The sequence below is a fragment of the Stegostoma tigrinum genome, chromosome 18 (assembly GCF_030684315.1).
Source record: "Stegostoma tigrinum isolate sSteTig4 chromosome 18, sSteTig4.hap1, whole genome shotgun sequence".
NCBI lineage: Eukaryota > Metazoa > Chordata > Chondrichthyes > Orectolobiformes > Stegostomatidae > Stegostoma > Stegostoma tigrinum.
In genome coordinates, this window is record NC_081371.1 from 31,293,949 (window position 1) to 31,311,400 (window position 17,452).

The window sequence follows — 17,452 nt, forward strand, 5'->3', positions numbered from 1 at the left end:
CTACATGATCTTATAGTCTACTACATGTAAACGTTTGAGCAGAAACCTGAGTGAGAAAGGAAATCCCTTTGGGGCAACTCAGACTGATTTGCATTGGAATGCTGATTGCAGCAATAGCTGAAAATTTTGGTGATATAATTTCTTTAGTATAAAGTCAACTCTATAGTCAGATGTACGTGTGGACACAGGTAAGAATAAATTCTAATCTACAAAAGATTTTCCAGAATGGGATCTTTACTGGTAAACTCACCATCACATTTTTCCAGTATCTGAACTGTGTCGCCCACTTCCAATGGTAAGCCATGAGGAACTGTTCCTCGAAAACTGGCTATCACTGAAAAGAAGGAAATTGAAATATTTATTTATTGCATGAAAAATATTACAAATTATAAAGTATAATTAAATGACATTGTAAGAGTAATGGTTTTCCATGCACTGGCAGCATTCAGCCACCACAATTTAACATTCATATGACTTTGAAATATACATGTTGATCAGTCATTTGAATGAAACATTTTTCTTCAGCTTTGGATGACCTTAAATCAGTCCAACTGCATTGTGTAATAGGAATTAAAATGAAAACGTTGTTAACACTAGAAAATTCTGGAATTACTCAGCTGGTCTGGCAACATCTAAGGGTGGGAGAAACAGAGTTAATACCCAGAAAAATGAGATTTCATTATGTGTTCCAAAAAATTATTTTTTTTTCCATCACAGATTCTTCCAAAATTGCTGAGCATTTCTAGCACATTCTGTTTTTATTTCCAATTTCTGTCATCCACAGCTTTCATAAAAATGCATTTTGCCAAACATGACCTGAGCATGAAATTTACTTCATTAAAAGCAGGGCTTTTCAATTCTTATCAACAAAATCAAGTTTTGATACATAATATGGTGGCAAGAATTTGTTCTTCAAGCCATGGGTCAGTCAAGGATGGAGGATACCATTTGTCAAATTTTGGTTTTAAAACTACAATTAGTGTTATTTGTTTTTCAAAATATCCGAGAGAGACAATTATTCTCTCTTTCTTCTGTATCTTTTGATTTCATATGCTCAGATTTTAATTCATTGCTACTCCAATATAATTTCCAAGTTTGGGTTTGAAACATTTCTCAAGCATGAAGTTATCAGTTAATCACTTTGCTCTTTGTGGGACCTTACTGTCCAGAAATTAGTCCCTCCAGTAATTACATTTCAAAAGTATTCAAACAGCTGTAAAACACATTAAAGCAGACTAAAGTTGCAAAAGGTGCAATATCAATTGCATTTTTCCTCTTAGCAATAACCAGGGCATTAATTATTTATGTAACTTTTTCTGTTGATTGAGATATTTCAAGTGATAAAATCTTGACCTAGGTTTTTCAAAATTTGATTAAGAATCATTATCACTCAAGACAAAGAACTGGGCAGCATCTGACATGAAACTATTTACCCAACAGTAACTAAAAATGGAAATAAACAGCACTTTGGTTACGAGGGTCTCATTCCTTATGTACTATTGTTCCAAGGACAATGTGCATTCTCAAGAACAACTCAACAACTGATGCATCTCGAATGTATTTCAATTAAATAATCTATAAAGAACTGAGGAAGAGTTCTGTGGAAGGGTCACCATACCTGAAACATTAACTCCATTTTTTCTTCACAGATGCTGCCAGACATGCTGAGCTTTTCCGGCAATTTCTGGTTTCATTCCCGAATTACAGCATCGACAATTCTTTCAGCCTTTAACCTATTAAAGCTTGTTGATTTGGCAAGGGTGAGGTTCATTATGATCATTCTTCGGTGGAACTTGATCTACCCTTGTCAAAAATAGCAATTTTATGCTCCTCCAAAAGGATACACATTTTCTGCCTTAAAATCCAATTATGACAACAACTTAGCCTTGCTAATTTTTATTTCCACAATCTTTAACAATAGGCTGTTTTGGGGTTTCCCAATATGCTGCACAAATCAGGATCGTTTTGCAATTATGAGGCTTAAAAGACTTTTACTTTGGGACTCTTCCAGAGAAATTTAAACTTAGCATGTGACATGTTCTGAAGTTCAGCTGACAAGTGGTGGATGGTTTGATTGTTAGAGATTTAAGGTCGCACAGAATGCTTTACTGGGTAAAGAGAGCAAGGTGTATACACTTGGAGACAATGGCAGCAGCTTCGTGCGTAAAGGAGGTAGATTGAGCCTCAGAAGTCACAGAAAAGTGCTGAGAATGTCAGGTTGTAAACATGTATTTTAAACTGTCCATTTACTTTCAAGACAATAAAGAAAGTTCGATTCTCTGATATACCTCATCAGCATTTCTTCCTTGACACTAGGCCCACATGATTCACACTTCTGTACAGTCAGATTTTGAGGGGAGGAAGGTCTAAGATATCGTGAGAAACACAGCTAAGACTTGACAATAAGGCTTTGTGATTCACCACAAAGAAAGATGGGTCGTAGTTCATACTCAAATTGAAAACCTCAAATTCCTGAAGATTTTAAGCAAGCTTGCAAGATTCTTGTATGAAACAAATCATCATTGGGGAGAAAAAAAATCTCATTGTAAAGGAGAGTTCTCAGATTAAAAGCTCTCAAGCTAAAGAGAACAAAAGTTAACAACCAGGAGCCAAGGATCACCGTAATTTGGTTCAAGGAAGAATTGAATGCCGAATTAAAAGCAAGTTAAAGTATACCCATGAAGTGAACTTTCAATTGTGGTAAAAGAATAAAGGGGAGTGGCCTATTGTAAAGAATATAAAAGTATATGTTGCTGAGAATGTTTAGTTGGTTGTGCTTTTAGTTTTTTTGAGGTTTTGGTAAACCTTCTTGTACAATCAGTTAATTTTAAAAACAGTTTTTTTTTCTACACAAGTCATAAGTACACAAGATCATAACAGAATGTGTAATATAAGCCAATGATATTACAATGATAATTAAGGTTATTCTAATTGGACTTGAAACATGAATGGTTCTTCTCTCCATTCCAAATTTTCTCCAGCACTTTGCACAATTGAGACATTAAAATGGTATAATTTCCAGAATGGGAAAAATACCTTTCTACACAACCACAGCACAATGATGTTATCAGTGTTAATCTGGAAGGCTTCAATTTTGGGTCACAGTCAGAACGTCAGCCAAGAGTTGCAAATTCATGAGCAAATGCATTTCAGCTACTTACAGAAATCTCACAATGCATGCAATTTTAATCCAAGTGCAAATGCCAGAAAATTAGAGTTAAAAGACTGATGGTTATGGAGCTGCTTTTCACAGAGAACTCCAGCTGAAAATACAGACCATCCAAACTTGAAAACTCACATTTGGTAACCATGGCTCTGCCAGTTCTATGAATTATTCAACAATAGAAAAATCAAAATCAGTAGAAACCATGAGTGTTTTTCTTCCCATTGTATATAGATCTAGAAGGATCTGAAAAGGCTCAAGAATTGTTTGGGTGCAATAAGCTGAATCAACTATGACAATGTCAAGAAAACTGAGTGAGAATAAAGCAGGGTCTCATGGGAGACAGAGCTAAGGGTATGTACTCCCAGCAGTCTTTGAAGTAATGTACAATTTTCCTCTGAATTGTAAATTGCTGCAAAGATGCAATAAACTACACATTGTTTACACTACAACATTCTTCTAGTTAAACCTTCACACAGAAGCCACACTCTATGAAACAAAACAGATTGCAGGGATCTGGAAAAATATTTACAAACATTATTACAAATTTGCCTAAACACATGCACAGAATCAGAGAAAAAATTAGGCTAGATTTTATGAGCAGTGGCAATCTCCTCCTATCTTCTTCGCACGAGGAGTGAACTCCACAACCGTGGCAGGAGGTTCTGATAACAGCTCCTGCAGAAGTGTGGAGGGTACCTTCAACTTAACTATATCCTCATCATGGATATGAAGATGCAGTGGTTTTTGCAGATGTTCATTTGGAGCAGTTCCATGAGACAGGGCTCTGTGCTTTACGGTCTGTTCCCTGGGACACACACCAAGACAAACATGGACTGTGCCTGGAGGACCATCAACATAGAAAAGGACACTCTTTGGTCTGCCCAAAACTTGTTGGTCTTCCAGAACACGGAGTTGACCCCAACCGAAAGAAGCAAACTGGCACATTTTAAAGTCCAGGACTACATATTGAGGGACGCAGTAAAGCTTGGGACAGCTACCACCAACGCACAATGGCGAAAGGTCACTGTCTGAGGTCCTCCTGCTGAAGTTAAATCAGGGTCCATTCAGTTAAGCATCTCAAAATGTACTGGAGTATAATCTTACGCATGTAAGAGATGCCTTTGGTTTGTTTGGATAGAGTCAAACTCCAATGTTTGCTTGTTTCCTTGATATGCCACTGTATGGATTCAAACTGCAATTGTGACTTTGGGTGTGCATATAAAAGATATTTCTGTGAAAAGTGTATTTTTCAAATAAAAAGCATCTCAGACAGACACTTTGATTTAGTTCCTCTGAAAAGATATGTGTAAAGCTTTAGTGAGGGGTTAGGTAACTTGGGTGTCGCATGCCAGATAAGTGATTGCGTGTTTTGGGTACCTCAGGATGGGCAGAGGAATATGTGGTCAAGTGGGGAAGTGGGGGTGAGGGTCAGGGTGGTAGTTATTTGATCCTGGGTTCAGAAGTGGTGATGCAAGATTCAGTAATGGGGTACAGAGAATTGTCCATCGGGGACTTCATTTTCTTGGGGAACTTCCTTGGAGTCTGCTATAGAGGGAGTTCTGTACGGCCCCAGTGTGCAACTCTTTTTGTTCCCCCTGCAGAGACTATTATTAGGCAATTGGAAAAGTAAGCCAGAGTGCTTACAAGTTTATAAATCAGCGATACTTTAATCATTGAAATTGAAGGCAACACCAGCAGAGAATGTTTTCATTCTGAGCTCAAGCTTTAAAAATGCTTTTAGTTGAAATTGTCACAAAAATAATTACAAACCGCCTACATCATTAAGATGTTTCAATTGACTGAGTAACCCTGCCCTAAGAGGAAACAATTATCATGAAAATAAACATGCTGGTCTTGGCAAGATTGATCTCCTGCCCTGAAGCTACACAAAACAGTTTTACCGAGTACTGCTGTTGGCAGAGTTCAATATTCAGTCGATTAAAGATATGATTGACTAAGGTCAAGTAAAAATCAAGGTTATACACACAAAAGATAAGCTAAATGTTAGATCTGTTTCTCATTTACAAATACTTTAAAGTGAACACAGAATTGCATAAGCATTCGTAATACAGAAGTGGTACAGTCTACATGTCAAACACAAAAACGGAATTATATAATGTTGCTGCCACCACACTATCAAATTCAAAATGACTCTGTTCAAAATTCTGTTGAGCACTCTCTCTTCCTCCCCACACATCATCCCACTATCGATGCTCCAACATACCTCCAACCTTGACTCCAAATTCCCATGTTTCCATTTTGTAACAAACAAACGTTTGCTGAGATTGATTGAGGTATGTTGGTGCTTTGCAATATTTTAAGTATTGTATCAACTGGACCAGGCACCAGAACTATATTTATAGAGCAGGTCAGAGCTGTAATTTGCAGCAAGGAAATGACCACTTGATTTCCCATAACCTCCCCGCGACCTAAAAGGCACGAGATCAGGGGTGAAATAGAATACTCACCACTTGCCTCCTTGAAGCTGCTACACCACCATCCTGGACACGGTTTTCCCAAAAGCAGTGGAGCTTCATCCACTGACCTTAACAAGCTACTCCCTTCATGAGTAGCATACCTTCCTTCAATGTAGTCTCCTTACAGCAAATACTGCAATTTACCGGCTCTTATTTCACTTCGTATTGACTGCCCCAAGGGAGGAGGACAGGGCACACAGTGTGTGAAAACACCATCGCACTTGCGCATACACAATTCACAAGTACATCGTTCGTGCTTAAGTCACATCCCCTCCCAATGTGGACATGAATTTCCATTTCCTATTTATTGCAGGGTCAACATCCTGGAACTCCTAGCCCAACAATACTGTGGGAGCACCCTCCTCACTCAACTGCAGCAGTGCAAGTAGCAACGTGATCACCACCTCAGCAGCAAGTAATAAATGCTGGCCCTGCCAGTGATATTCATATTTCAAGATCAAATAGAAAGTCATCAATATATTGGCAATTACATTCTAAGTCCAAATTTCATAAATACATAGTTTGTCATTTTCAGTGAAACCAAAATATTCACTTTATACAATTATGCTTTGTTCACTCAAGCATACATCCACAGGAAAATGGGTTAGGTCTAACTCCGATATGCTAATGAGATGATACACATCACAGGAAGAGATGTAATGTCTTATTCATAGAATCATTGAATCCCCACAGCGTGGGGACAGGCTATTCAGCACAACAAGTCCACACTGACCCTCTGGACAGCATTCAAACCAACCCACCCCCCTGTCCTATCCCTGCATTTCCCATGGCTAATCCACCTAACCTATATAGCCCTGGACACAATGGGCAGTTTAGCATGGCCAATCCACCCAACCTGCACATCTTTGCACAGGAGGAGGAAACCGGAACAGCTGGAGCAAACCCACGCATACAGCGTACAAACTCCACACAGGCAGACAGTCGCCCGAGGGTGGAATTGAACCTGGATCCCTGATGCTGTGAGACAGCAACGCTAACCACTGAACCACCTTGCTGCCCTCACTATTTTGCTTTGTCTTGCAGCATCATGGTAAGATGAAGTCACAATGAGATTTTCTTAAATAAAGTTAAAGTTTCCCTTGCCATAGACTGTAAACTTTCTTCACATCACAACAAGACCAAGAATATTGTAATAAAGACATTAAAAGTTACAATGACTAAAACTTGTAGTAAATAATAGTGCAATAAAGCATCCATTGCAAGAAATTTCACAAATTACTACTGGTTTTGTTCAGACCAACCAGAATAACCTCTGAATCTGATAAATCATTCATTCAATCTCGTACAACACCTTTGCAGTTTTTCTTCATATTCATTCACCGGATGAGGGCTTAATTGGCTAGGCCAGCATTTATTACCTATCCCAAATTGCCATGAGGTTAGATAACAGTCAACCTTATTGCTGCGGGTCTAGAGTTGTATGTAGGCTAAACAGCTAAGGATGACAGATTTCTTTCCCTAAAAGGACATGAGTGAACTAAATGGGTTTTCCAACAATTGACAGTGGTTTCATGGTCATCTTCAGACCATTAATTCCAGATTCTTTATTGAATTAAAATTCCACCATCTGCAATGGCAGGATTTGAAACCAGGTCCTCAGAACATGAGCTGCATATCTCTGCTAATAACCAAAACAGAACTTGCTGGAAAAGCTCAGCAGATCTAGCAGCATCCGCTATACAGATCCGCAGTTCTTTTGGTTTTTCTCCATTAATAGTCTAGTGATAATATCTCAAGGCCATTGATACAAATTAAAGTTATTTCTCCTGGTTTTAGGTTATGGATGACTGAGGCATGACTTTAACATGCTGGTTGTAAATGAGGTGGCTAACAACCAAAGTTCTTATTTCCTTAATTGTGGTGTGGCTACAAACAGCTCTAATGTTGAGTTGGACTCCATTACACTGTAAATGTTGCTCTGTGCCCTCCCAAGGGGTCAAATAAAATGTGAAGAAAAAACACGTTTGACAGACATCTCTTTTTTTAAAAATGCTTTTTAAAACAAAAGCTGTAGCACTGCAGCATTGGCTGCTGAATAATCGCTTTTGGTACTGAAGGGCAAAGACAACTAGGCACCACATGAAGGCAAGGGGTCCCCACTTTCATTGGATGCACAATGCAAAGAAGCCCTTCGTGCTCAATCTCTGCAGGGAGGGGGGCTAGCGAAGCATGGTTAACGTCCAGAGACCGGCTTCCAGAAGATAGCAGGAAAACCTTTATTGAATTAATTCAGATGGTCAAGGGGCCTGACTGCATCTCCATTAGGAATTGCACATTCACCAATGCCTTTAACATTGTTCAATGAATGATACTCCATCACTCATTATGCCTAACACAACAACTCACCCTCAAATAATCTTCAAGTCATGCCACCAAACTCCCAAACCAGTATCTTCTCTGTTATGGCAGCCACACCAGCCAAATACACTGAGACATGCTTAGTCTGCCCTCTCTCATGTGGCCCAAAACAGGAAGGAGAGCCACAGACTGGAAGAACTCCAATGATCTGCACTGGATCAGCATACTGCAAGGTATAGTCATAGCATCAGTGAGAACACTGCTGCAGAGCCAATGGAGCCTGGCATTGCTGAGGCTGAACAGGAGGATCATAATTTGCTGCTTCATGCACCTTTCTTCGCTCCTAGCTTCCCTCACCACCTACCCTTGCCCTAAAGCTTTTGAGATTTCAGACAGCTGCCGAGCTAGCCACAACAGATTCTTGAAGAAGGGCTAGAGTAAGATCTAGCAACACTTGACTTTACCCTTTGAACTGCCATCTCTGGCACTGCATGAACCTGTCTCCTAGTTTTGAGTCTCCTGCACAAAAGAGGGATGTGACATGCCTGTTCTCCTGCAGGGAACCTAAATGACAACTGTGTTAGGGCAGATTATCAAGACACTGACAACAATGCACACAAAGACTTGGTGCATTGATAACTCTTTCACAGTCTCCAGTCACTGTTCTGGAACCTGAAGACTGGCACCATCATGGGCATTACCTACAGCTTACAGTCCATCTTTTCCACCTTGGTACATGTTCAAACCGAGCAGCTCCTCTCACTCCAATGCTGCATATGGATGGGAATGCTTTACCTTTCTTCTTCCTCCAAGGTAGCATCTTCCTCGAATGCAATGGCTGGCCCCTTATAACTGCAACATTGCGGTAGATGCAGTATACCATCACTAACATGGACATCCTCTGAGGTGCGGAGTACAGAGATACCCACTAAACGGGCAAGCAAATAAATTTTTGCTTTAGGAGACCAATTGCTTTCATTGCAAGCCTCCCAAACCTTGCGTGGTGACATGGTAGATGGGAATCATCAGGCAGTTGTGCTATGGATAACCCTTGTTGCTATGCAGCCCTCCTGGAAGTGCAAAAGGTGGTGGGCTTTGGGGCTGCCTTTAGATACAGCAATAAGGGATATTCATCCTGACGAATTTCTTGATTTGGCTTCATAGTGCTACTACAAGAGAAATACTACACAAATTAATATGCTAAATAGTTTTTAAACTGCCCTACTCATGCAGCAATGAGTTTTCCCCATGAATAATTCATAGAAATGATCCTCCTGATACCTTTTGGTCTTTTGTGACATTCATTTCGATGAAAAACAAATTTCAATACATTAATTATTAAATGTGTTAAGCTAGCAAAAATGGTTCAACGTATGATGTCAGGAAAAAACACAACCAGTTAATTCTTTGCAGCTGTCCTATCATAAAGCTAGTTTCAAACTAAAAGTTGGTTAGGTATATACAGAAGATGGATATAAGAATAAAAGGCAGAGATAATGTGATAAGTTTTCAAGAAGGGAAATAGAGACTGATGCAATCCAAGCAGTGGGAAAAGGGGAGGCAAGGAGAAGGTTAAGGCGAACAGTGGAAGGTAACTTCCTTTTATGTTTGAAACACACTGCAACTTCATCAGTGCTTCTGAATCACTCATTAATCATTTTGTCAAGTTGATTTTAAAAGTAAAATCAACTTAACAGCAAGAAAAGTAATCAAAGACAGACATTGGAAGCTTTAAATGCCTTATAAATTATCCAAGGAACTTAAAAGCAAATCAGTTCCTCAGTAATTATTGGCAAGCTTGACATTTCCGTGAGCATCAAGGACCAACTTGGCACTGTGTATCAAAGCAGACATGGCAGAATGCACAAACTCAACACAGACAGTCAACCAAGGCTGGAATTGAACCCCGATCCTTAACACTGCAAGGCAGCAGTGCTAACTACTGTCCCACTGTGCAGCTCCTAATGGCATGGTAGTCATTAATTGCATCATGACAACAACACTGTCAAAATTTTCTCCACTACACATCACGGGATGAAAGGATTTCCTTCTTGTCATCAAAACACAAACTGAACACACAAGCTCACTGTCTTTCCATGCATCTGACTGGTAGATTATGAAAGCTCATTCATGCTGGCAACTTGAACCAACACAGCTTACATATTACTGTGCAACATACCTTTTTGCCCATACAAGCCATCTATTTTTGAATTTATTTTGTTGAACACTGGCTGGATTTTGCTAAAGCATTTCTGCAAGATACCGATGTAGCTTAGGATAATATGAAATGTACAGATGCACTCAAAAAATAGTATCATATTCTGATTTTTAAAATCTGTCATAAACAATAGATTAGGAGATTTACTTCACAGGTACATGCATGTTTACATGCGCCATGACTTTGCTAAGATAACTCATTCGTTTCAGCTCTATTTAATTTATTGCCTGCATTGGAATCACACAATCCCATGATTTTTTTATACTTTCCATGTTCATTTAATCAAATCTTACCCTTTCACTCTTTCAAAGATGACTGAGCTTTTGAGTGTTGGGTTATGAAATGGAACATTTTATTTTCAAATGTAATATTTTATGGCACCACGACCACCAGAGACTTGAAATCATAGTCTGTATTTGCAATTCATCTAGCCTGCACATCTTTGGGCTGTAGGAGGAAATCAGATCACCTGGAGGAAACCCACACAGACACTGACAGAATGCACAAACTCAACACAGTCAACCAAGGCTGGAACTGAACCCAGGTCCTCAACACCTGTAAGGCAGCAGTGCTAACTACTGTGCCACTGTGCAACTCCTAATAGCAGGGTGGTCATTAAATATGTCAAACTTGTACCAATATAGCATCTGGCATAATTTAACTTCTAATTTGTTTGCATGCTAAGGACATCAAAAAGATTCCCTTCATTACAAACACATTACTCTAGTTCCAGTAAATGGATGAAGAAGTTGGACTTGAAAGCTCTCCAGTAGTTTATCAATTCTGTCAAGACTGAATTTGAATCATGAAGTGCTAATTTATCTATGGGAATTCAGGGGAGCAATTTCTCAAGTTGTTACATAAACCACGCAGAATATCTCAAACTAAATGAACATTTCAGAAGAGTCATCTAGAGTCAAAACATTATCTTGCTCTCTCTCCATAGATGCTGTCTGACCCACCGTGAACGCCAGCATTTGTGGTTTCCAGCACAGATTCTAGCATCTGCAGTAATTTGCTCCTACAAAGTAATATTTTAACTCATTTGCTTGCCTGTATTATTCAGTTCACAAAAAACTAACACACGAACTTCAACTAAACATGGTACACAGATATAGCATGACCTAAAGAAGACGCATTTAATATTTTTTTTTACGTGAAGATGATTTTGTTTTGAAGGGATTCATAACACTTAGAAAATTGCAGGTTGTTTTATTTAGAAGGCTTTTGGCTGTTTTATAACATTATGAATTTCCTGTGCTGCTGAGGTACAATTTGTTACAGCTGTAAAAATATCAGGACTTATTTTCGAAGAGGTGTTGGATGTGGATCTGCCTGAGGTCTGCTCAGTGAGATGGAACTTTTTAAGAGGATCTGGGTTTTCAGCTTTATGGATACAGAGCATCAGCTTTGCAGGGAAAAGCCTCATTTGAGAGATGTATAATTGTAACAATGTTGAGTTAACATTGCTAGGCAGAGCACTGTGCTCACCTCTTCACTAGCTTCATTTTTAATTGGTATGCAGCTGTGGCCACCAATCTCAAAGCAACACAAGACCACCACTAGAAGTGCACAAGTCTGCTGATCAAATCGCGACAAAATTGGACTCTGGTAGAACACCCCTTGGGATTGCATAGTATACTGAAATGGAATGTTAACGTTTATAAATTGGAACATGAGCTCTTCGGTAACATGTCAGGTCACAATCAGCGATTATCCGGAAGCCTTGAACAGATTTCAGTCAACACTTTTCAAGGTGGCAACACCACCTCCCCATGGCCAGAGTGTGGCTAAAACAGTGGTGTGAGAGGAACAAATGGAAAGTTTGGTTAGGTTGACGATGGACGGGAGGGGATTGTTGGTGGTGACAAGAGGTGGACAGAGAAGACAGACAGTCAGTGCTCATCAGAAGGGGAGAGGAGGATGGGAAAACTGTTCCAAAAATTGGGGAATGGAGGTCAAGGGGAGGAGAGACTTTCGGGTGGCCTTTAAAGAGGGTAGGGAAGAATTTGGATTTTTAGGTGGTGGCCGAAGAGGGAGTGTCAGAGATGGCATAACAAAAGATTCTTAGAATGGGATAAAAAAAAATTCAAATGAAAGAATGTAGAGATACAGTGAATTTGCAGTGAGTCAAATTAAGGCAATCTGAAACTTCTGTACAGAAGGCAGTCGACAATCCTCCTGGAAAAATAGGCATTCCAATACAGGGAGAGAGATTCTGGATTCTTAACTCTGGATTAACAGAACTCAGATAATGGGAACTGCAGATGCTGGAGAATTCAAGATAATAAAGTGTGAAGCTGGATGAACACAGCAGGCCAAGCAGCATCTGATGCTGCTTGGCCTGCTGTGTTCATCCAGCTTCACACTTTATTAACAGAACTCATGCCTGTTTGTCATATGACTGTACCAATCAGAGCTAAGTTCGGCTACGACAATGTGGAACTGTGAGGAAGGCTTTATGATAAATGTGTATAATCACTAGAAAGCTGCCTGGGAGTTCCATTGACAAAATGTTTACTCAACTGAGTTTTATGGCCTACAGAGAAACAAATAATCAAAGCCATGTGCAGATTGAGTTCAGGAGGAAAAACAGACTCCTACCAGAAGGGCAGTTTAGATTGTGGAAGGGTTTAGGCTGAAATTTTTAAAACCATTTTTAAAACCAGTTAAGGGAGAAGGACTGGGAAAGCACTGGAGTTTCTCTTCATGTTCAGTGAAAAAAGTCGGTGAGTTGACCTCTATTTGTGTCTCACTGGGAGAAATGGGAGAGTATCACATCTGGTGAATACACACAAAGTCCAAAAGGAAAAGCTGACAACTTCAAAAGTAAAAAATTAAACAGTTAGCACAGAATTATATCAGAGATAATAGGAACTGCAGATGCTGGAGAATCCGAGATAACAAGTTGTAGAGCTGGATGAACACAGCAGGCCCAGCAGCATCTTAGATGCAGGAAAGCTGATGTTTCGGGCCTAGATCCTTCATCAGAAATGGGTGAGGGGAAGAGGGTTCTGAAATAAATAGGGAGAGGGGGAGGCAGATTGAAGATGGCTAGAGGAGAAGATAGGTGGAGAGGGAGACAGATAAGTCAAAGAGGAGGGGATGGAGCCAGTAAAGTTGACTGTAGGTGGGGACGTAGGGAGGGGAAGGTCAGTCCAGGGAGGATGGGCAGGTCAAGGGGGCGGGATGAGATTAGTAGGTAGGAAATGGGGGTGCGGCTTGAGGTGGGAGGAAGGAATAGGTGAGAGGAAGAACAGGTTAGGAAGGTGGGGACGAGCTGGGCTGGTTTTGGGATGCGGTGGGGGAGAGGGGATTTTGAAGCTTGTGAAATCCACATTGATACCATTGAGCTGCAGGGTTCCCAAGTGGAATATGAGTTGCTGTTCCTGCAACCTTCAGGTGGCATCATTGTGGCACTGCAGGAGGCCCAGGATGGACATGTCGTCTGAGGAATGGGAGGGGGAGTTGAAATGGCTCTCGACTGGGATGTGCAGTTGTTTACTGCGAACTGAGCGTAGCTGTTCTGCAAAGCGGTCCCAAGCCTCCGCTTGGTTTCCCTGATGTAGAAGAGGCCACAACGGGTACAGTGGATGCAGGTGAACATCTGCTTAATGTGGAAAGTCTTCTTGGGGTCTGGGATGGGGGTGAGGGAGGAGGTTTGGGGGCAGGAGAAGCACTTCCTGCTTTTTCCACCCTTGTCTGCTTTCTGGAGGGATCACTCTCTCCGTGGCTCCTTTTTCCACTCCACACTCACCTCCAGCCCCACCACACATGGCACTTTTCCCTGCAACCGGGGCAACTGGGGCTTTACGTCAAGTTGCCAATGCATGAAAATGAAGTAGGAGCTTCTCAATGGCAGGGTCTTGACATTGTTATTTAAGGCTCAACGGGAAAATTGGTAAAACTTTCTCCATGTAGATAGTCTGAATTATTTTCATTCTTATCATATTTTCTCACTTTTCTTGTCATCACTCATGATACACAGAGAGGGGAATAATGAAGTCATTTTTCAAGTACTTGCTGCGTCAAAATTTCTAACTTTTTTTGACAGCGGGCTTTAGTACGCCAAACTAGCTTGCATAATGGACTTCCTCAACTCACCCAAAACTCTGCCTCACACGAGTTTTTAAGTAGGCCACTTGCAATTTGGCTTTCCTGATAAATGAGAACAGTTTAGGGTGCCAGCAGAGTGGGAGATGAATGTGTTGCAACTCCAATTTTCTATGAAAACTCTCCTTTACTCTATCCAACTCCCAAGAGTGATTTAGAACTGTTCAGGATGGTGTCCCTTGTATGAAGTGTCCGCCTACCAAAGATATTGGTGTAGTACCACTCAGTTTTGACATCTGAACCTTAACTACAGGTAAGGTCTGATGCAGGCTCCTGGTCCACAGTTCACACCATCACACGGAACCCAAGACCAAAGCAGTATCTATGGCAATCTGGCTCATAAAACCAGCATCACATTGGTTCCTACTTAAACCTTGAGCAGTTTAGGACAATGCAAGGCATTGTATTAAGGTGATTATTGTTGGTAATTACTACTAGTTACAAGTTGAATGTTAAGAATAACTATCAGTTCCATAAAGACAATGAGCAGAACATTCTAATCAGTACAGTATTACTATCAGTTACCAATGCAAATCATACATTACATTACTGATAAGTTAAAATGAAATTCTCCCACCCAATATTTACAAAAAATTATTCCCCCCAACTTTTGTTCCACTCTTCAATGACCTCAAAGACTTGCTGCTGCTTCTTCTCACTGGTGGCTCTTTGTTCACAGAGCGTATCACATAATAGTTGCAGATGTACAACAAATGTATTCAACTGTAACAGACCCCACTTTTGAAAGAGCATATAACGGAGATCAGATGATCAGATACTGTTGCCTAACCATCTGAAGAATTAACATCCAATAAAGTCTCCAACTAGAGTTCGTACCCCTTAAAGCAACTGCTATGAATTCATTCCTCAAGAAGTCAATGTCTTGCAATGTGGATGAAGGAAAATCTTTTTAAAAAGTTTATAAGTTTATTCCACCAATATCACTAAGAAACTCAAATAATTAAAATTTGTGCATTCCATATCAGTTTGTCATATGTATAAACAGCACTTATTAAAAAATCTAAACGTTAAAAGTTTGCACAGCTAGAGTCCACGACTAGTTAGAACAGTTTTGCACATTTGCTTCACGACCTTCAAGTGTCACACAACAGCAGCTGTTTAAAGAAAAAAAGTTACAAAATACACATCATCAAGAAATGAGTCTCAAAATTAAATGTGCTGTCAGTTAACGCTATCAACTTTTCAGTTTGTAGCACCCTCATATCTAATCAAATTTGTTCAAGTTCACTCCAGGACCTAAGCAGGCTGATGCTCCAACAGTTTTGTCACAGGTTCTGTTCAATTAATTCCCTGCACCCAAGGTTCACAACAATATTCAAATAAAGCATGGTTACCTGGGCAAAACGTCTAACTCACAAAAAAAGACTAATTTATTGTGAGATCTTATTAAGGACACTTTGTCTAAAACATAATGCACATAAAAGCAGTTAATTGCATAAACAGCATTACAAGAATTTTCGCAGAGATATCATAAGATGCTTGATCAGATTTTTTATACCCCTGTCCTTCACTGTGTTTTGTTTATGCAAAGCTAACTCAAGACTCACCCTTTTAATTGAAGCAATTAAACACTACGTGTAGGACTATAGTGAGTCACTCAATTATAAGTAACAATTTCGGACGGAGCTGGAGAAAAACAGAGCCAAGATATATCTAAGCTCAAAGCCTTTCTTCATTCGTCATCATGAGTGAAGAAGCCATTGTATCATAAACTTTCAGTGCACAAGAGAAACACAAATGTGATGTATAATTACATAGCACTCTTTTCATGAGTGAGAAAATTGTCTGACCGCACTGCAATCCAAATTATCTAGTTTGGAGGCCACTATTAAAGGATGGATGCAAACGAAGATCGGGCATATCATCTAAAAAAAAGGAATGTATTCTTCTTCTCACTTTTGATTGTTTTCACAGTCAAAGTGAATGATGTTTCAGGAATAAAAAAAATGACAGCAGGAATTCTTGGAAGGAGAAACTCAGTCATCTTTTGTCATATGCTTTCATTTCTCTTCTTTCGGACGATCATGCCCTAACATTAAACAAAGAGCAGGTGTAGGACCTCAAGCGACGGTGCCTTTATAATAAGATCGTGGATCTGATTGTATCTCAAATCCACATCCCTGCCTATCCTGATTACCTTCCATGCTTTGCTTAGCTAGGATATACCCATCTCAGCTTTAAAATTATTCAGACATTCTGCTACACTTTCTTTTTAGGCAAACAGTTCCAAAGACTCAACTCAGAGGAAAAAAAAATCATCATATCTGTTCAAAACAGATGACTCCTTATTTTTCTTTAAATCATGATTTCAGGTTCTACAATATTCCATTAGAGGAAACATATTCACCTTGTCAATACTTTTCAGGATTTTTAACATTACAATCAAATTAACACATAACTCTTCCTAATGCAAACCTAGACTGTTCAACCTTGCCTCAAGAAAACTCATCCATTCCAAGGATTTCAAGCCCACTGACTCCCACAGCTACCTAGAATACACCTCCTCCCACCCACCTTCCTGCAAAAATTCCATCCCCTATTCCCAATTCCTCCGCCTCCACCGCATCTGCTCCCACGATGAGGCATTCCACTCCCACACATTCCAGATGTCCAAGTTCTTCAAGGACCGCAACTTTCCCCCCACAGTGGTCGAGAACGCCCTTGACCGCGTCTCCCGCATTTCCCGCAACACATTCCTCACACCCCGCCCCCGCCACAACCACCCAAAGAGGATCCCCCTCGTTCTCACACACCACCCCACCAAACTGCGGATACAACGCATCATCCTACGACACTTCCGCCATCTACAATCCGACACCACCACCCAAGACATTTTTCCATCCCCACCCTTGTCTGCTTTCCGGAGAGACCACTCTCTCCGTGACTCCCTTGTTCGCTCCACACTGCCCTCCAACCCCATTACACCCGGCACCTTCCCCTCCATCCGCAGGAAATGCTACACTTGCCCCCACACCTCCTCCCTCACCCCCATCCCAGGCCCCAAGATTACTTTCCAATATTAAGCAGAGGTTCACCTGCACATCTGCCAATGTGGTATACTGCATCCATTGTACCTGGTGTGGCTTCCTCTACATTGGGGAAACCAAGCGGAGGCTTGGGGACTGCTTTGCAGAACAC

General features: G+C 40.4%; 1 protein-coding gene across 11 annotated transcripts in view; it reads right to left on the minus strand.

Annotated features, from left to right (window-relative positions):
* dock4 (dedicator of cytokinesis 4) overlaps positions 1-17,452 on the minus strand; it is a 402,360-nt gene that overhangs the window by 301,952 nt on the left and 82,956 nt on the right. For 10 of the 11 annotated variants that reach the window (XM_048548410.2, XM_048548411.2, XM_048548409.2 and 7 more), the window contains exon 2: positions 251-334. In XM_048548410.2, the coding sequence (XP_048404367.1) occupies positions 251-334 (84 nt within the window). Of the gene's footprint in view, positions 1-250; positions 335-5,390; positions 5,427-17,452 lie in introns of those variants that run through there. The other variant, XM_048548404.2, reaches the window with a different exon arrangement.